The following is a 21,186-nucleotide window of genomic DNA, read 5'->3' on the forward strand; positions in this document are numbered from 1 at the left end:
CTGATTTGTTTATCTATACAACGAAAATTGTATGAGGTAATCTCCAAAATCATTATTTCCATCTTCTTATACAGCCTCCCCCCAGCACTAACAGGTCATAGAAGGTGCTCAGAAGTGTTTGCTGCAGTTTATTTTTTTGCATCATTTGGTCTGAATACCCCAAGGCCTTGTCTTAATCTCTCTTCTCAGACAGAAGTGTTCATGGGTGCACGTGTCTACACATGTGGGGGCATGCATATGCCCCTACTTGTACCACTCACTCTGTCTTGGACTTACATACCACACAACCCGCTTAGCTGGATGGTTAGAGCCCCAGGAGACATCTTCTTAGACACTCCAGCAGAATGCATTCACTCCTAACAGAGGTAACGTTCAGTTTTATGCCTTCAGAGCTTGGAAACTAGGAGACCCTAGGGGTCTTTCTATAGAGAGTTGGTGACCTTGGGTCATTTCTAATATCTCAAAGTTGCAATTTTTATTTCCCACGGATGTCAATCCGTTCTTTACGGCTCAGCAAACATTTTATTTTTTCTGAATTGAGAGGGAGCCTTCTTCCTCTAGGACCTGGGTACGAGTGTAGGTGCGAGCTTACCGCAGACTGGAGCCAAATCTGAAAGGTTGAACCACTTCCCTGGGCAGGTGGATACTCTGGCTCAAGTCAACAAATGTATAATGAGCGTTTTACCAGTGCCGTGGGAATTCCCAAGCAGGATGACACCATCTTTGAACTTCGTATTAATTTGGTTGGAGAGGCAGAGGGTCAATTCATAAAAGGTAAAATAATACAATAGGATAAGACAATTTAAGGATCACCTCAAGGCAGTGGTTTGGAGGCAAGTGACGTGTTCATACAATGAGTTCAGAGGGTGAAGAAAGGCTCGAACAAGAACAAGACGTCCTAGGTCTAGGGCCAGGGTATCCCTGGGGCCAGATGTGCCTGAATAGGCAGTGTTTTCACAAGGCTACTCAACCTGGAGATTACGGGCTGAAGGCCAGGTATGCAAGATCCTCTGTTCGCAAGCTGGTGGAGAATCAGTTGTTAAGAACGGCTGCTGCTGGGATCCCTGGGTGGCGCAGCGGTTTGGCGCCTGCCTTTGGCCCAGGGCGCGATCCCGGAGAACCGGGATCGAATCCCACATCGGGCTCCCGGTGAATGGAGCCTGCTTCTCCCTCTGCCTATGTCTCTGCCTCTCTCTCTCTCTCTCTCTCTCTGTGACTATCATAAATAAATAAAAATTAAAAAAAAATTAAAAAAAAAAAAAAAAAAGAACGGCTGCTGCTTATGATAGGGAAGCATAACTAAGCACAAGACAAATTAGGAACATCAACAAGAGGGGCACCTGGTTGGCTCAGTGGTTGATGGATTGCCTTTGGCTCAGGATGTAATCCCAGGGTCCTGGGGTCGAGTCCCACATTGGGCTCCCCATGGGGAGCCTGCTTCTCCCTCTGCCTATATCTCTGCCTCTCTCTGTGTCCCTCCTGAATAAATAAATAAAACCTTAAACAACAACAATAACAACAACAAAAGACAACATCGACAAGAGCTATCTTTAACTTTTTATTGTCAACCATCTTCCGTGAAGCTAACAGGTGGGTCCTTCTGGGAGGGTGCTGCAGCCTCCTTCAGAGGAAGGGCTATTACTGATTCTCCAAGTCTCCAGGGGCCGAGGTGTCTGGGTGGGTTGGAGCTGCGCGCCTGGGCCTAGCAGGGGAACCCAGGTGGAGCGCAGCCGGGGCCCTTTGGCCAACGGAGGTGATCCACGTTTTCCACCAACCCCTATAGTTTCCCAGACAATAGTGTCCCCGACTCACACCTTTAAGTCCCCGGCCTGGTGCGAGCATCCTACCAGGAGGCGAAGATCCCAAATCGCCAACTGCACGTTCGTTCGGCGCGGCCCCTCCGTCAGCAGGTGTCTTCAGAGGTCGCAGCAGGTGCTCCCCCGACGTCCAGCCCCTCGTCGGCTTTCCTCGGTTCCCCGTCCCCCCCAGACGCCTCTCCTCGGACACCGGGCACTGTCCCCAAGGAGAGCCGCTCTCCCTGGCGGGGCCTGGCCGTGCGCCCTCCCGGCAGCTCCGCGGCCGGCTCGGCAGGCGCCTCCCGGAGGCCTCCTACGTGCGCGCGGGGCCGCGGGGCCGCGGGGCTCCCAGAGCCGCCGGACAGGCGGGAGCAAGGACGGCTGCGGCCGCGCGCTCGCCCCACCCCTGGGCTGCACGGCGGGCCTCGCGGAGGGAGGGCCGGGCTCCCCCTGCGGCCGCGGGCGCCCCCTCGCACCTGCCGCCCCGCCCGTCCGACCCGGCGCCCCCGGGGTGCGGCTCCCGCGGCTCCCGCGGCTCCCGGCCCCCGCGCGCCCCCTCCCGGGAGGCGGGTGCCGGGGAGCCCCGCCGCCGCCCCGCGCGCAGCGGCAGGCAGCAGGCAGCAGGCAGCAGGCAGCAGGCGCCCGGCCGGCCGGGAGGGGGTGCTCGCCTCCCCGCGCCCGGGCCCGCGCGCCGCCGAGCAGCGCCCCGAGGCTCCGGAGGGGGCGGAGCGGCGAGGCCGGCGTGCGGCTGGCGGCCCCCGTCCGCCGATCGGCCCCGGCCCGGCCCGGCCCGCCCCGCCCCCGCCCCCGCCTCGCCCGCCTCCCTCCCTCCGCGCCGGTGCGCGGCGCCCCGTCCCCGCCGCAGCCGCAGCGGCCGCCCCTGCCGGGCCCGAGAGCGCCGAGCCGCGAGGCCGGGCCGGGACCGCCGGGGGCGCGGCGCCGACGCCGAGGCGCGGCCATGGAGGGGAAGCCCCGCGCCGGGGTCGCGCTGCTCCCGGGGCCGAGCGGCCGCGGCCCTTCCGCCCGCCGCGCCCGCCGCCGCCCGGGGCTGCTGCTCCCCGGCCTCTGGCTGCGGCGGCGGCTGCTGCTGCTGCTCCTGCTGGCGCGGCCGGCCTCGTGCGCCCCAGGTAAGCCCCCCGCGACCCTCGGCCGCGACCCGCCTGTCCCCCCTCCCCCCTTTTTTAATCGCTGTTATTTTCAAAAAATCCTGCTCCCCCGCCCGCCCCCTTTCATTCCCCACCGCTCCCCAGCCCTCCTTCCTGGAGATGCTTTCCCATTCTTCTCGGGCCCAGCTAATAAAAGGCACCGCGAAAACAGAGCGAGGGGACGATTCCGGCCGGTCCTGCTAAGGGTCTGCAGAAGCTCTCCTGAGGCGGGGCTGGGGCTTCCCCGAATGTGCCTTTATGTTCTCTGCAAAACGCGGGCGCTGGGGTTGTTACCTGGGGGCATGGCTGGATCCGTGTGGTCGGTCGGACGTTTGGGAACACTTGGTGGTAGGGGCGAAGGGGAACGTTCCCGGGGGGGCGGGGGGGGCTTGAAGAACACTAGTGCATTACTCCCAGTAGCCCCGCGCCCCCAGATGCAGGCAGGCTGGCCGCGTCCCCCAGTGCGCCAGGACACAAAGAACATTCAAAGAAAATCTCTTGGAAAGCGCCCTGGCCGTGCATCTTTCCAGGGAAACAGCTGGTGCTATTACTTCTGCAAAGGCATCAGTACAATAGAGTGTGAAAATATTGTGATTCTGGAGTGTCAGGGCATGAAAGGGGTAAGGGTGGCTTTATAACACAGGCAGTTCACCGACTCCTTCCTCCTCAGCATGGAATTAAGAGGCATCATTTAGGAAGGAGCATGTGGGCGGGTTTTGTTGTTGAAATGATTTAATTCATATTGCTTCTCTGAAATGTTTATCTGTCCACCCTGAGCGCACACACACACACACACACACACACAGGATGGTCTGGAAACCATCTCTGAGCTGACGCGCTCTAAGCCAGTGGCCGCCCCAGCACACTCAACACACTCGACCACTTTGGGGGCAGAGAAGGAAAGGTGGAAGGAGCAGCCCTGGGTGGCGAGCTGCTGCACAGTGAACACAAACCGAGCCATGGAAGCTCCTCCAAATCCTCCCTTCACGGGAGCAGGGCCAGAGGACTGCCAAGTGGCTTTGGAAGGAAATGGAACGCATTTGAAGGTGTCCCTTGAACATCCCTGTCGGAATGATCAGCAGTGCCACGCAGGGAATGGTACAGTAGAGACACGGGAAGGGACTTCACGGATCATGGAGTGGAACCACTCCTCTTACTAGGGAGGAGACCCCATATGGAGAATTGGCTTGGTCAAGGTCGCTGGTGCAGACTCCTGGTTTGCCGTGACACCCTATGGCCCTGTGGCCTGTAGGCTTATGCACACCTGAGCCCCCCCCCCCCAGATTTCCCCGAAGCGGGGTGGAACTCGGCCTCAAGGAGCCACAGCAGAGCTGGGGGCCCAGCTGATGCTAATGGACTCACCTGCGAGGGGACCCGACACACTGGCACACACACTGGCACACAAATCAGCACACTATTCGTTTCCATCTCCTGAGTGCTTCCTCTGTGCCAGATGCTGCATTTCATAGACATGACCCAGTCATGTCAGGAGTTCAGCATGATTAGCCCCGTTTTACAGATGAGGAGACTAAGAATTCAGGAGTTCAGGTTAGTTTGATTCCAAACTGTGCACTTCACTTCTGCACAGCTTCCCTGTGGGAACGTGGCCCACTGGACACTCTGCAGGTGTTGCAGAGAGAATAGGTAATTCTTTCCATACGTTGAAAGTGTATAGTGCAGCTGTTTGCCCTGCCCCTCTGGAAGTTTCTTGCCTTTAGAAGTTGTTTCTGGCTCCCATCAACCCCCAGTACAAATATTCAGCCCGGACACATGAAATTCGTCCTATTTCGGCACTAGAGCTGACATCCCAGAAGTGGAGACTTGGTCCTTTCGCTCATTAGCGGATTGTGCTCCTCCGGTTTGGACAGTTCCTTCCAGGCCGGGTCATAGAATAGCACGTGAACCAGTGGAGGACACTGCATCTGTCCTCAAGGATCCAGTTGGAAACTCAGAGCAGGTGCAGATCCTCGCACCTAAGGGGATCTAAGATCTAAGGTGTTCTTAGAGAAGAACATCTTAGGTGGCCCCTAACGCACTGCTGGGAGGCTGTGTGGAGCCGTCGGCGTGGAGGGTAGCTTCCGGATAGAGGAGACCCGGCCTGGCGAGTGCTGCTTGATCCTGGGCAGAGGTTGGCCCACGTGTCCTCTCTGTGCCACTAGGACCCTCTGGCTCCCCATCCTGACCGCGCTCTTTTCACCATCAGAGTGAAGTTTGGGGGAGGCTTGCAGAACCCAGCCTGTGGTGGTTCTATTTCTAAAAAGCCTTATTCAGAAAATGGCCTGTCTTAACCCTGTGTGGGATTTCCCGGGCCAGGCGGCAGTCCCTTTCGTGGCTAGCTGGAAGGATCTCCTCCTTCGGCAGGCTTCTTCTTCCTTGTTGACTTCCGTTAAATGGAGTCCACCACCTTTCAGTGGGTCCTCTCATTTTGGTCTTTATTTAAATTTCTGTGTTTTATCAATTTCTTGTCTATTTCTGTTTCATTCAGCAGCTTGAATGTGCCCTTTTTTTGGTTTGTTTAAACATTTATGAGTTTGGTCTTGACTGTTCACTGTTGTGGAAACAACTTGGAGTACTTTGGACTTGCTTTTGACTGGATTTTTTTTAGGCGATTGTACCTCCACAGTGTACAGAAAGAATTGTGCTCTCCTTTTCTTTATCTCATTCAGGGATAAATCTTTCTTAAAATAATACTTATTATGAAGTTGGTAACTTTGCAGAGAATTTGGAGTTACTAGAAGGTACAGAAAACAGGTACCCATAATCCCACAATCCGTAGATAACACGTAGTTCTTTTCTTTGTTAACATTTAAAAAGTGCAAATTGAATTATATGCACAATTTCATTAATTTTTTTCACTCAATATTTAACTTTAGCATTTTCCTATCATTAAATAGTGTATGAAAACACAGTGTTCCATCCTAATAATTTCCTTAATTGTTCTTTTATTATTTCCATCTTTTTTGACTTATAAATAATGCTATGATGAATCGCTATGTAGATAAGGCTTTATATTTCTTTGCTCGCGCGTGCGTGTGTGTGTGTGTGTGTGTGTGTGTGTTTAGCATACATTTCTAAAAGGAGATTAGAATGCAATTTAAATCTAAGACCCACCGGGCTGAATCTTTGCATGTTTAGTGTACTGGGGGCCTGTTAGATGCTCTGTAAGTGGTTGTTGACGGAATCAACTTTTTCTGTAAAGCTGTAAGGCTGACCTTAGCAATTTATGCCATGGCCTGTTTCACTTCATCATCATCAGCATGGGATATTATTTTTAAAACTCTTGTAGAATAAATTTGTAATCTGTTAGTTTTTTTTTTTTTTATTTTGGGTTGGCTGTTTTTTGGTTTATTTTGTATTTGTATGCTGTGAATTTTTTCTGTGTTTTTGCTCATGTGTATGTTTTGGGCATATATTTAAATCTTTATATGTTACGGATAGCAACTCTTTCTCTCCTGTTTGTTGCATTTCCCCCCTTCCAATGGATTTTCTCTTCGATTGTATATAATTTAGAAAATCAGAAGTTTTGAGTATTTTGATTAGCAAAATTTGCTGTTTTGCTTTTCTTTCTGTAACTTCTTTCATTGCATTTATTCTCATGGCATGTTAAGTTTGTATCTTCATGTACTTCTTTATTATTAGCCATTTTTTTTATTATTAGCCTTTTTGAGGTGAACATTTGTTGTACTTTTTGAGTAGTTTAGTAGCCTATGAACGAAGACTTTATTTTTATTTTTTATTTTTTTGTTTGTTTTTTTGAACAAAGACTTTAAATGTTTCAAAAGTGTGATTCCCTAGCCCTCAGGCATCAATAACATTAGGGGATGTGAGGGTTCTTGTTAAGAATTTAGATTTCTGGGGCCCACCGTTTATATTAGAATCTTTGGTGGTGGTGCCTGGGAATCTTCATTTTTAACAAGTTCACCGCTGATTGTTAGTCACTTTAAACTTTGGAACCTCTGATCTAGAGACTGTACGCCCAGTAACTGAAAATTAATAGCATTTTGGGGGGGATATTACACCCTTTAATATCTTGCAGTCGCCTTTTCACTATTAGAACAATTGATTTAAAATTGTGTTGTTGCAGTTCTATCTTGTTTGCTTTGTTTTTTCTTTGGGTTGGGAGTCAAAGGGCATAGAGGACTTGATTTTAAATTCTCAGTCCTGGCCACTGGGGAACAGCTGCTGCCGCCTTTCAGGAAATGCCTCACTTAATCCTGAAAACAGAACCCAGCCAGGGAGTTGTTAAAACTCACCAGGGACCTGGGAGCCACAGGTTTTCTATCAGTGCCCTGGGTGCTTGAGGCAGCTAGTTACTGTAATTAGAATTACACAAGGTTGGTTCTCTCAGATGGGAAGATGCTGCTGTAACTGATCTAATTTGTTTCCAAATTGTGACCACCCACCTTTCATCTGCACCTCCCAGTGACTGATCTCTTGTGCTTGAGTGGGATGATTTGTTGGAGGGCCCATTGAACTGTGAGCTAGCTGACCCAAGTGTGCCCTTTTCTGCTGATAACTTGCTTTGCGACCGTGGACCAGTTACCTGCTTCTGGGCTTCTTCAGCAGTGTAAGAAGAGGTCGCTGAGATGATCTTTAAATTCCCTTTTAGCTCTTATATTTCATGTCCACATGTTGGGTGGAATACACTTGTTATAGAGAGGGACAGTCCTGTGTCTGTTGAATGTTTGTAGCACTGTCTGCCTGTCCTGTAGATGTCCAGGGACTTGCTGAAGGCAGTTCATTCAGTTCTTCTTTTTTTCTTTAAATACTTTTTAAAAAAATATTTTATTTATTTATTCATGAGGGACACAGAGAGAGAGAGAGAGACAGAGAGACAGAGAGACAAAGACACAGGCAGAGGGAGAAGCAGGCTCCATGCAGGAAGCCCGACGTGGGACTCAATTCCGGGTCCCCACAATCACACCCTGGGCTGAAGGCGGTGCTAAACCACTGAGCCACCCAGGCTGCCCTTCTTCATTTTAATCCTCCTCTACTCTTCCCTTCTGCATCCCCACTCCTAGGACACATACTTTACTCTCTCATTTTTTCTTTTTGTCTCCTCCTTTTATCCACCTTCATTGATAATGCCTTAGGTATGCTAGTGCTGTGGCTTATAGCTTCAAGCATTGCTTCTCCTCATTAGTGAAAATCTGAGCTTGCTATTTAACCGTTAAAGTGTGGCCACAGACCTGCAGCATGTCACCATCTGGTAGCTTGTTGGAAATCCAGAATATCAGGTCCTACCCCAAATGTTCTGAGTCTGAATCTGCATTTTCACAGGTCCTCTGTTGATTTTGTACCTACGCTTGAAGTTTGGGAAGCACGGAGCTAGAGATAGTGCCTCCTGTCCCAACTGGGGAAAAGTGGTGTTGGATCACGGGGGCCTGAGTCAGCCCAGACTACTCTGGAGCCATTCCAGATCTTCAGAGACCTTGAAATGCACCTACCTGAGGGACTCAGTCTGTGTGAATAGTGGGCAAGAGCCCTATTGCATTTGACTAGGCAACTTCAAAACAGAATGATTCTCTAGACCTGCACTGATTTCTTTTTTTTTTTTTTTTTTTTTTAAGATTCAATTTATTTATTCATGAGAGACACAGAGAGAGGTAGAGACACAGGCAGAGGCAGAGGCAGAAGCAGGCGCCCTCCTTCCGGACTCGATCCCAGGATCCCGGGATCACAACCTGAGCCAAAGGCAGATGCTCAACCACTGAGCCACCCAGGTGCCCAGACCTGATTTGTAACCCATTCATTCATTATGGACATTTGGCTGGTTGTGAAAATACTGGAATAACGCCATACCAGTTGGTAAATCACTGCTATACTGAGCATCTGCAGCCCCTCCAAGTGCTTAGGGTCTCCCTGCCCTCCCTCGGGAGCTCAAGATTTGAAGACTGAGTTGTACCTTTCTTAGATGGAGGGTCAGTGCACACAGGTTTTTCAACCCTAGGGTGAGCCTCGTGGTGACAGACCAGCAGCTGACAGAGGGCCACCTTCCACTTTGGGGAGGAGGGTGTGTGGGGGGGTGTTTGATCAAGAAGTGAAATAAGGCAGGAAGCCAGGGGGTGGTAAAAGAGTGGGTGGAAAGGTAAGGGCCCCTTGTGGTGGAAAGGGGGCAGGAGGGAGAAATAGCCTCATTTGGAGTTAGAGGCATTGAGGTGGGTTGCTTTGTGGAGAGAGATAGACAAGATGATCTTTTCTTTAAATTTATTTATTCATGAGAGACACACAGAGAGGCAGAGACAGAGAAGGAGAAGCAAGCACCCTGTGGGGAGCCTAATGCAGGACTTGACTCCAGGACCCAGGATCACGGTCTGAGCCGTTGGCAGATGCTCATCTGCTGAGCCACCCAGAGGTCCCCTCTCCAGGGTTTTTTTTTTTTTTTTTTTTTTTAAATTTTATCTGTTTATTCATGAGACACCCAGAGAGAGAGGCAGAGACACAGGCAGAGAGAGAAGCAGGCTCCTTGCAGGGAGCCCGACGCGGGACTTGATCCCGGGTCTCCGGGATCACGCTCTGGGCCAAAGGCAGCCGCTCAACTGCTGAGCCACCCGGGTGCCACGAGAAGACAAGACCATCTTTCAGGAGGATGGCAAGCGGGGTGGCACTGGGGGCTTGAGAAAATACAACTGGCTTCCAGAGGAAACGGAGACTAGGTGAAGGTTGTGCGTGCCTGCCCCTCCACAGCCCTGGGTGGGGAGGGAGCGGGTGACTGTGCTCCTGGCAGGTCTCTGCCAGGTGGGGCCTGGAGGAGGCTGCCTGGGTGATGGGGGGCAGTGCCCAGCCCCGGGGAGTCCTTTAGAAACCCTCCTTGCTTCTTTCTTTGTTCTCCTGTCTCCTGTTGGGGCCTGTGGAAGCGCTGCCTTCACACCCTGGGTGAGTGCTGCTGGGGAGCTTTCAAAGAGGGAAGCCTCAACCCCAAAACAAGCCCGTTCTGGAGCCAGCTTTGGGGAATGTGGGCAAAGCCCAGGGGATAGGTGGGAACTGGTGGCAAGTCGCTGGGCTTTTGCTCCTCCTCCAGGGGTGGCCCACTGAGCCTCCTGGAAGCCACCCCTGGGAGCTTGTTAGAGGGGCAGAGGCTCTGGGTCCCCCCCACTCTCCTGAGGCTGCTCCACCAGGCCCCGCACACCCAGGTCTAGGAGGCCCCAGCCTGCTAGGCCATGGTGGTGTCTCTGGAGGTTGGATGCATGTCAGAGATCTTTGCTTGTTACCTAATTATCCAGGAGCCGTTTTTTTTTTTTTTTTTTTTTTAAGATTTTATGTATTTATTTATTCATGAGAGACACAGAGCGAGAGAGAGGCAGAGACACAGGCAGAGGGAGAAGCAGGCTCCATGCAGGGAGCCCAATGTGGGACTCAATCCCGGGTCTCTGGGATCACGATCTGAGCCAATGGCAGATGTTCAACTGCTAAGCCACCCAGATGTCCCCTCTCCAGGGGTCCTTTTTTTTTTTTTTTTTAATCTATTTATTCGTGAGAGACAGAGAGAGGCAGAGACACAGGCAGAGGGAGAAGCAGGCTGCCTGCGGGGAGCCCGATGTGGGACTCCCAGGATCACGCCCTGGGCCCACTGAGCACCCCAGATGCCCCCTCTCCAGGGGTCTTGAACTCGCCAAAATGCAGGACAGGTTTTAAGCTGATTGGGAGACCAGTGGGAAGGAGCAGGAGCAGGAGCGCGTTCGGAGCCCAGCTGCGGGGTCCCCGTCCGTCCTGCTCCACATCCCCCCCTCCAAGCCCGAGCACCTTTGGAAACCTTTCTTCTAGTCTCTCAAGTTCTCCGTGGGCCCGGGAGGCAGGGCTGCTGGCTGCGAGGGTCAGGAAAGCACGTGGGGCCGGGATCGGTGGGACAAATGGGTGTCAAGGCCAAGGCCGAGGTGGAGGTGGCAGGAGCCCAGGTGCCTCTGCGGCCGGACGGCTTAACAAAATGCGGCTTATACATACAATGCAATTATTCCTTCTTAAAAAAGGACTTTGGGAACACATGCGGCCCCGTGGCTGGACCTAGACATCCTGCTAAGTGAGATTAGCCAGTCACAAAAAGACACTGTATGATTCCACTTGCATGAGGTACCTGGAGTTGTTGGGATCAGGGACACAGAGAGGAGAAGGTGCTCACCAGGGGCTCAGGGGAGGGGGGCAAAGGGGGGGCTAGCGTTTATGGGGACAGAGTTCCAGTCTGCGAGATGGAGAGAGTTCTGAAGATCAGTTGGTTACGCAACCAACATGAACATACGTACGTTATTGAACTGTACATGTGGAAGTGGGAGGTCAACATGGTGAATTTTATGGTGTGTGGTTTTGTTTTTTTTAACTATAACTATATAAAAAAAACAACACAACCCCAGAGCCAGCTGGTTGGATAGCATAAGTGAAGGCTTGTAAGATCTGGGAGCCACAGTGGACTGGGGACAGGGCAGGAGCGCACAGTAGGCGTTCAGTGGGGACGGGTGGGTGGGCTGAGGTGACGCAGGGATGCAAGGGCTTCTGCAGACCTTCAGAGGTCAGGGCCTGGAGGCCAGGAGAGGAGCCACAGTTCCTGCACGTGGCTTGTGGCACCAGCTAGGATCGCCAGGCCTCTCTGCCTCAGGACTGCTTCACGTCACCCCTCACCTCATCTCTCATCTCACCCCTCACCTCTTACCTCACTCTTACCTCATGTCTCATCTCTCACCTTGCCTCTCACCTCGCCTCTCATCTCACCCCTCACCTCACTCCTCACCTCACCCATCACTCCTCATCTTACCCTTTACCTCGCTCTTCACCTCTCACCTTGCCCCTCACCTTACCTCTCATCTCACCCCTCACCCCACCCATCACTCCTTACCTCACCCCTCCCCTTACCCCACTCTTTACTTCTCATGTCATGCTTCTCACCTCACTCCTTACCCTTTACCTCTTCTCTCACCTCACCTATCCCTTCAGTCTTCATCTCTCCCCTCACCCTTTATCTCTTACCTCCCCCTTAACCTCTCATCTCACCCCCTCCCCTCTATCTCACCTCACCCATCCTCCCTCATCTTGCCTCTCACCTTACCTCACCATCTTCATGTTATTGAATGTTTTTCTCCGGACAGTCGTGATAGAGGGTGGTCTCTGGGCCTGGTCTGGGGGAAGGGGTGGAGTGTTCACCCTGGGCCTAAATGGAGACTGCATAGAGTCTTAGTCTTAGGAATTTATGCAATCTGATTCTTCTCCCTAGCCCTTGGAATGTGGCTTTTAAATATTTTTATGCATTTTCAGGATTACAATAGCTTTATTGTTTTTTTTTCCTGATTATAAATATAATATGTGTTCATTGTGTGATGACGTGTAAGTACTGTTGCCTCTGCTGAGAACATTTTTATCTCTGATATTATCTACATGGTTTACTACACCCTTTCTTCAGGGCTGCTCAGATCCCATGCAGTCAGAGAGGCCTTTTCTAACTGAATTTTAGAAATGCAGCGACCTCTTTCCTAATTCCTTGCTCCCAACTCTGCTTTGTTTCCCCCATAGTGCTTAGCGCCATCTTCTCTATGTCTGTTTTTTCCCTGTCTGCATCCACTAGACAGTAAGTTTCATCAGGGCAGGATATCTGTTTTCTTCTGTGCTGCTTGCTCATTTATTCTTCCCATGTCTCTTGAGTGACTGCTCTGTGCAGGCTCCATGGTGGGCATCGGGATGACGTGAATGAGGTTAACTGTATGCTGTGTTCCTAGATGGTCAGAGCCAGGGAGAAACCGGGCAGAGAAAGGGCTCGGGCATGAGGAAGGCCTCACTGAGAAGGTGAGTGTCTCAGTGTGCCAGGGCTGCCGTAACAACATGCCACAAACTGAGTGGCTTAAAGAACAGCTTATTGTCACATGGTTCTGGAGGCCAGAAGGCCCAGGTCAAGGTCAGCAGGGCCATGCTCCCTCTGAAGGCGCTAAGGCAGGGTCTCTTCCAGGTGTCTCTTCTAGCTTCTGGTTGTTGCCTGGCTTGCGGCAGCACCAGTCTGGTCCTCATGTGGCCATTTCCCTGTGTGCATGTCTGGATTCAAATTTCTCCTTTTCATAAATATGAATTGGGGTCATCCTACCCCAGTAGGACATCATCTTAACTAATTACCTTAACAGTGACCCTGTTTCCAAAGAAGGTCACGTTCAGAGGTAACTGGGGGTTAAGACTTCAGCATATGAATTTGGCGAGGGTGGAGAGGGACATGGCTCACGCAGAGCAGTGACATTTAATCCAAGATTTGAAGGAGGTTAAGGGGATGAGCCAAGCAGGTATTTGGGGAAACAGTGTTCCCAGTAGATGAAGTAGCCAGCATAAAGGCAGGAGTGTGCCTGATGTTGGGGGATGGGGAGGAGTCCAGTGTGCCCAAAGCAGAGTGGGTAGGGGTGGGGGTCAGCAGGTCCTCAGGTGGGTGCTGGGGGTCGAGGAAATGGCTGCTGAGATGGAGCATCAGAGGCCCTCTTCAGGACTTTGGCATTACGCCAGGTGAAGGTGGGAAGCAGTTGGAGGGTTTTGAGCAGAGGAGTGATATGACGAAGCTTAAAATGTAAAATTTATTGCACATTAAATGAATTCAGATGGTACAAAAAGATGTAAGATAGAAAGTGAAAATCACCCCAAATCCTACCACTCAGAGATAACCATTATGACATTTTGGTGTTTCTCTTTTCAGACTCCTTGTTCACACATAAAAGCACATACACATACAAAGTAATGGTATCATACTCGCCATGTTGTTTGCTAACTTGCTTTTCTGCACTTCACACTTTATCCTAGAATCTTGTCAGGAAATAGAAATCCACATTATGATTTTGTATGATGCTGTGGATGTTCTATATTTTATTTAACCAGCTTTCTGTTCATGGGTAATTATATTGCTTTCAGCTTTTGCTGTGATAAAAAACACTGCTATGAGCATCTTTGTATATCTGTCTTTCCATACTTTTCTAATTATTTACTTAGGATAAATTCCCAGAAATAGAATTGCTGGACTCGACAGTATTCATATATTAGATGTTGATACATATTGCCAAATTGCTCTAGAAAGGTTGGAGCAGCTTGCATTCTCTCTAGCAATGAATCAGAGTGGCTGTTTTGCTTCTTCTCTCCATCTTATTGGCTGTTACCAATCTTTACTTGCCAAACTCATAGGTAAAAACAGCTCCTTTAAAGATACATTTCTTTGAATTTTTTTTTTTTAAATTTATTTATTCAAGAGAGACTCAGAAAGAGAGGCAGAGACATAGGCAGAGGGAGGAGAAGCAGGCTCCATGCAAGGAGCCTGATGTGGGACTCGATCCTAGAAGTCTGGGATCACGCTCTGGGCCAAAGGCAGACGCTCGACTGCTGAGCCACCTAGGCACCCCCTCTTTGACTATTGATTGGCATTCGGGCCTATCCTTGAGGTCCCCTTTGCTCTGCTTCTCTGGTTCTCTTCTGTGGAAATCTCGGGGCTGACCTGGGCTTAGTCTATAACCACAGGAGGTATGTGCTATTATTAATCCCTTCCAGGAAGAGGGACGATAAAGATCAGAGAGGTTCACTTATTTGCTCAAGGTCACACAACTAGCAAGAGTCTTACTACCCCCAAGGTGGGGGTGTGCACCCCAGGCAGGGTCTCTTTTGCTCTGGGTCCGTGCTTAGAGGGTGACTCTCATGATCCCTACCATTAAAATGCCCACTCACGGGTTTTGCTTGCTTGGTAGAGCGAACTCTTTGGATAGAGCAATGCGGTCAGGGTCATCGGTGGCCCTGGCTGGGAAGGCTTGCCCAAGGGCCCACACAATGGTAGAAATGAGGCCGGACCCCAAAAGTCAAAGGCACAGACAAGGCTTTATTGGGGCTACATTTTTTTTTTAACTGGGGCTACACCTTGTGCTGAAGAGAAACATGGCACCAACAGAGTAGTTGGGCTGCCCTCCCAGAACAGAGGGGAGGCCCTGCTGGTCTAGGGACAGTTCCCTCCTCCTGATTGGTCGATATTAGCAGGCAACTGAGGTAGCTCATTGGTGCTTTTAGGAGCCCCTGCCCCCCCCCCTTTTTAAATATTTTATTTATTTATTCATGAGAGACACACACAGAGAGAATGGCAGACACACAGGCAGAGGGAGAAGCAGGCTCCATGCAGGGAGCCTGACATGGGACTCGATTCCAGGTCCCCAGGATCACGCCCTGGGCCGAAGGTGGTGCTAAACCGCTGAGCCACTCAGGCTGCCCTCCCCTCCCTCCGCCCCCTTTTAAAGATTTTATTTATTTATTCATGAGAGAGAAAGAGAGAGAGAGAGAGAAAGAGAAAGAGATACAGGCAGAGGGAGAAGCAGGCTCCGTGCAGGGAGCCCGACATGGGACTCGATCCCAGGACCCCGCGATCACGACCTGAGCCGAAGGCAGATGCTCAACCACTGAGCCGCCCAGGTGTCCAGGTGCCCGATCTTCTGTTTTAACTCTGATGTGCCTGGGAAGCGGCCTTCTGGGCGGCTCCCTAAGAGAAGCACCTGTGATGTAAGAGCCAACACTAAGCACCCCACGTGCATGTGTTTCACTCAGGGCTCAGTGCCTTGGTCCCTAAGTGTCTCACGTAAAGGGTGCTCACTGTATTGGCTAAGAGAAATGAAGGAAGCAGCCTTTTGAACACTACAGTGTTGTGTGGGGGTGTCATTTTGTTCGGTCCCAGCAGATTACAAATTAAAAGTTTTAAAAATAAAAAGATTCAGAAAGTTAAAATTAATCTTAGGAGCCTATATCGCCCATCCTCCAGCACAGAGAATCACATTTTCCTTAATACCAAGTGACATTTTTGTACTGCATTTCCTCTCTTATGTTCTGGGCCATATCCTTGTGGGTTTGATGATATTTCTTCTTTGTTTCGACTACACTGTTTCTGTGGCTTGTTTCCGACAGGAAAGCATGTGGTAATACGTTCTCTTTGTTAATAAATCGGTGTATACCACTGGTTTAAAATCAATTTCTCATTAACTTTGAAATTTTGGTGGGAGGAAGTCGATGCCTTAAAATAAATACCTTGTTCCAAACTCAGTGCACCTGGCTGTCCTGCTTCCATTGTTTTATATGCCCCCTGAGCCTTTTTTGTTCTTCATAAAATGCAGTGTGTTAACACCTTGAGTTCTTGCCTGGATCTGGCGTTAAAGTTTAACCTTCTAAATAATTTCCAGAAATTTTAGGCCTGAAACTGTTCTATTTTTTTTTTTCATCACAGTTTATATTGACTTTACTCATTGACAGCCTTCAGGTTTTTCTTCCCTCTCTTGCAACTGCAGGGTTCAAGTCCCCTTGAGAGGAAAACCACTGTAGAATATGTATTCTGTTAATCAGGATAGACTCGTTGTGTTGCAGAAACAACCCTCAAATCTCAGTGGATTTCAGCTTGTGGCTTCGGACTCCCCCATTATGATAATTCCCTTTATCTCTTTCCTGTACCTTTTGGATTTGGTGTAGTTCTGGAAATTTAGCTTTTCTGTCTTTGTCTTGGGGTTTGCAGTGCCAGAATGTGTGGCTGAGAGTAGACCATTTATATGGAGGTCCCATTCATTCATGCATGTGTGCATTTTTCAGGTAACTTTTTATTTTATTTTTAAGAAGATTTCTTTATTTATTTTAGGGGGGAGGGCAGAGGGAGAGAGAGTCCTGAGCAGACTCTATGCTGAGTGTGGAGCCTGACTGGGAGCTCATGACCCTGAGATCGCAACCTGAGCCCAAACCAAGAGTTGGATGCTTACCCGACTGCCATCCAGGCGCCCCTTCAGCTAACATTTCTTGAGCGCTCACCGCCATGTGCTAGATGCTGGGATACTAAGATAAATATGGCAGTCATGGCCCTCAAGGAGCTCCGTCAAGGAGGAGAGACAGTCCTTTCTTTTTTTAAAATTTTTAAAAAGATTTATTTATTTATGAGAGAGAGAGAGAGAGAGAGAGAGGCAGAGACACAGGAGGAGGGAGAAGCAGGCTCCATGCCGGGAGCCTGACGTGGGACTCGATCCTGGGACTCCAGGATTGTGCCCTGGGCCAAAGGCAGGCGCCAAACTGCTGAGCCATCCAGGGATCCCAGGAGAGACAGTCCTATATATAAGTAACTATACAACAGTGTTGCCAGTGCTATAATGGAGGACTACGGTGATGATAAAAAGAAGGCAATAACTGGTGGTAGATGTAGGATCAAGGAACTGTGGGGGATATTTTGTTTTAAGACAGGATATAAGATTGGAGCGTCCTTTTAGTGCTGAAAGGGAGCATTGTTTAATTATCCATTGCTGCGTAATAGATCACCCCAAAACTGAATGATACGAAACAATAGTGATCTGTTATTTCTCATGATTCTGTGGGTCAGGAATTGGGACAAGGCTCAGTTGGGTGATTCTTTGCCCTGTAGCCAATACTGAGGTAACTCACTTGGCTGCTTGTGATTGGTACTGGGATTGGGTTGGAAGGTTTAAGAGGGTGTCACTCATGTGTGCAGTTTCTTGATGCTCCTCCATATGCCCTCCCTCTCTCTCTTTTCTCATGTGACTGCTTTGGGCTTTCTCAAAGCATTGTTAGTCTCAGGGTACTAGCATTTCATACTTGGCAAGAGGCTTCCAAGAGGGATGAAGCAGAAGCTGCCAGTTCTCTTAAGATCCTGGGTTCAAAAGCTACCCAGAGAAGCAACCAGAATATTGCCTCTTGTGCATATTGTTGGTCAGAGCAAGTCACCAGGCCAGCCCAGACTCAGGGGTTGGGGGGGGGGGGGGGGAACAGGAGGTACCCATTGATGGATGGAATAGTATAAGCTTATGAATTGATGGCGGTCATCTTTGGGAATGACCTACCACAAGCACAAAATGGTTGAAAAGGGAGAGGACCTAGAAAGGAACAATTACTGGAGGAAGCTCTTAGAGTGGACAGGAATAAATGATCACAACAAGGCATTATAACAGCTAACTATCCTTCTTGTGCACTTCCCATATGCTGGGTATTTTCTAGGCACTCAACATGTATTCATTGTGTTAATTTATTTAATCCTGATGACAACCCTGTCAGGTACAATTATGAACTCCTTTCACAGATGAAGAAGTCAACATATGAGGAGATGAAGTAACTTGCCTCAGGTCACAGAGGTAGTACCTGGGAGAGGGGGATTCAGACTTCTTGGAGGGAAAGGATGGTACCTCTTCCACTGAGACAGGTGGTGGGTGCAGGTGAGGCTGGGAGGGTCATGCTGTTGAGGAAGCTAAAGTCCGACTGTCTCTTTTTCCTTTTTGTTGTTGGTGTGGTCATCACATAAGTGCGATGGGGCAGGAGCGGTTTGGGCTCCAGGAAGAAAGTTGTTTATAATTGTAGTATCTGTGCATCATCGCAGGAGGGGCAGAGCAGGAAGCTGTAAAGGGATTGTTGAGTGGTCAAGGGTGCACGCAGGTGAGGCCCATTTGTATGCAGCAGCACCCTCCCTGGGGTCCTGTGGGGTTTTCTGTGGCAGGGTTTGTCAGGTAGAGAAGGGACACTGTGGGGCTGATCCCAGAGCAGCTCTTTGAACCCATGATAAAAGTCTCAGGGATCTGTGTTCTCTCTAACTGCTGTGACTGCCTCAGTCTCACTGGGTGTCCCCAGTGGCTCCCAGAAAGCAGCATTTTCATCACAGATTTGAAAAGAAGAGTGCCAAGTGACTGACTCCCCGCGTCCATCCTACACATGTTCTTTGACCATTCATTGGGTGCTTAGTCAAGATACCCCGTAAGTGCCAAATGTCAAGTCTTGGGACTGCTCCTAGAACTTAGAATGGGATTTTCCCTATCCTCGTCCTCCCAGAAGAGACTCCACTCTTTTTGGTGGGGTGAAGGATGTGGGCATTGATTGTTACCCAGATCAGAGTGAGGGGCAGATGACTCCTGCTCTTCGGGCCATACCGGTGGCCTGTAAGGGGCCCGTCTTTCCACAGAACTGCACAGGCAGGGGTTATGAGGGGGTTGAGGAAGAGACCACACTTTGTGTCCCATTTCACCCCTTTGATTTGCCCATACTGCGGGATCTGTCGCGCTCCTGCAATTTCCTGGTGCTTATCACTTATGTTCTTGGAGACTGATTCATAGGAGTATATCCTCGTAATAGTTTGATCTCTTTGGAATATCCAGATGACATCCCCACATGTCTTTCTAGTCCTACAGTGCTTTAGAAAGCATTTCTAGAGGAAAGCACACTCAGTATGAAGGACAGCTTTATCTCAGAAGGTTCCAGATCAACTGTGAGGTGCCTGCCTGGTAGCTTGGGAACATGGAAACATTTTAGTCTGTATTTTTTGATGTATCATACCATCTCCTAAGCCACAGGGCTCCAGGGGACAAATTCTGTTTCTCCTGGACCCCAGTGGCCCAATAAACCTTTGACAGTTGGAGTGGGGACATCGCTCTAATAACTGCTTTGATTCCTCTATCTTGGATTAAGTTCTGTGGTGTAAGCTGAAGCCTGTAGCCGGACCAGATCTTATCCACATCAGGGGAACTGCAGTCTTCTTGATCTCTGCACTATAGTCCAGAGAACTGACCCGAAACCACGAGGCCATGACATTTGGAGTGGAAAATGGTTAGTCCTTGAGACTGTGTTTAAGAAGGCTCATATCTAATTCAGAGGCACGGTTCCCTGCAGTTGGTCTGTGATCTTTACAAGTGGGGTTGGCTCATATCCTTTGACACAGCAAGTCAGCTCTTAGGAATGTAACCAACATAGGACTTTTTGACAGTAAAATTTACATAACTCTATAAAGACATTTGTTAATGGATCCTCTAATCAAGAACAATTAATGTCTCTAACTTAACATAAATTTAAATCTTATTTTGCAACCAAATTTTCAAGACCTAGTTCATGCTATAATAACTGATAACCCACATCAGAGTTAAAAATGATCATAACAATGGTTAGAATTTCTCCATTTATAAAATGTGGGTTGGGTTTGTTTTTATTTTAATTTTATTTATTTGTTCATGAGACACAGAGAAGCAGAGACGCGGGCAGAGGGAGAAGCAGGCTCCCTGCAGGGAGCCTGATGTGGGACTCGATCCTAGGACCCCGGGATCATGGCCTGAGCTGAAGGCAGATGCTCAACCACTGAGCCACCTAGGTGCCCTTAAATCTGGATTTTAACTGCAGACTTCTTATGGGAAATAAATATAAAGACCTTTCACCCTGTACAGTTTGGGCCTCCGCACTATGAACACCCCCCCTCCCTTTTTCTTGTAGTGGAAACTGCATTAGAATCATCTTTCTATTCCATAATGCCCACCTCAGTGTCTTATACTAGTACATGAATGAATGAGTGAATGGGTGAATGGTACTTTCTCTAGTTGTTTGGAGTCATGATTTGTGGCTGTCTTTTAGTTTTGATGATTGGTTAATTGCTGAGAGGGAATGAATTAATACACACCAGGTTTTTATAATACAATTAGGGTTGTTTGGTTCAAAAACTATGTATTAGAACTTTTAACAGTAGCACAAAAACAAATCTGTATTTCCTTAATAGGGTACTTGTACACCTACCTGGACAGGAGGAGGTCCTGGATCATACCACATTGTTTGGATCATATTAGATTGCTCCTGAGAGATCCAGTAATGTCTGCACTCCATGCTGGTTGGGGGTTCCGAGGCAGAAGCTGGGCCTCTGGGTCCAGGAGAGGAAGAGTGGCTGACGTGGTGGGATGATAGGCAGCAATAAAGTGAACTGGGATGAGAGAAATATAGCTTTAAATGACAGTCTCAGGCAAAGTTGTCATCATGGTACGAATGTGACAGACTGTAAAGTAATTCCTGAGTCATAGAACTTTTCAGCTAGGGAGTTATATAAATAATCATATATGTGTGTGTGTGTGTATATGTGTGTGTGTGTGTGTGTGTGTATATATATATATATATATATGTCAATTTCTACTTCTGTGGCCTTGACAAGATGCCCCAGGGCCTGCATCTTCAGGATCCAGACCGTAGTCTCCAAATTGGAGACTCTTCCTTCAGGGCACAGCCAACAGGATGAATTTCAGCCTTTTTATCATTCTGTCAAGATTCAAATTTTGGGGAGAGAGCCTGTGGCTTAGGATTGGTGCCCATTCCTTGGGCAGGAACGAGCAGGTCTCTTGGGTGACAGATGTATTTAGACCATGCACCATGGTGGAGGGAGCATTCCCCCCAGCAAGACTGGGGGAGTCTGGAACGAGCGTCTGCTCCCATGGCCTGCATGTGTGAGTCATGCAGGTGCAAATGTGCAAATCTATAAGCAGAGATAAACATGCCTG

At 49.3% G+C, this 21,186-nt stretch overlaps 1 protein-coding gene and 1 long non-coding RNA gene across 2 annotated transcripts in view; one reads left to right on the forward strand and one right to left on the reverse strand.

Moving 5' to 3' along the window:
- Positions 1-1,545: 1,545 nt before the first annotated feature.
- On the reverse strand, positions 1,546-2,540 carry LOC112907033 (uncharacterized). The gene is made up of 2 exons (XR_012002370.1): positions 1,848-2,540; positions 1,546-1,702 (listed from the first exon to the last, which is right to left on the reverse strand). It is a non-coding gene; the product is annotated as an uncharacterized lncRNA (long non-coding RNA).
- A 180-nt stretch (positions 2,541-2,720) lies between these two features.
- KIAA1549 (KIAA1549 ortholog) overlaps positions 2,721-21,186 on the forward strand; it is a 138,333-nt gene continuing 119,867 nt past the window's right edge. Inside the window, exon 1 of the mRNA XM_072762919.1 lies at positions 2,721-2,923. Coding sequence (XP_072619020.1) covers positions 2,755-2,923 — 169 coding nt within the window. The 5' untranslated portion in view covers positions 2,721-2,754. The remainder of the gene's footprint in view (positions 2,924-21,186) is intronic.

This window comes from Vulpes vulpes, chromosome 7 (assembly GCF_048418805.1).
Source record: "Vulpes vulpes isolate BD-2025 chromosome 7, VulVul3, whole genome shotgun sequence".
Lineage (NCBI taxonomy): Eukaryota > Metazoa > Chordata > Mammalia > Carnivora > Canidae > Vulpes > Vulpes vulpes.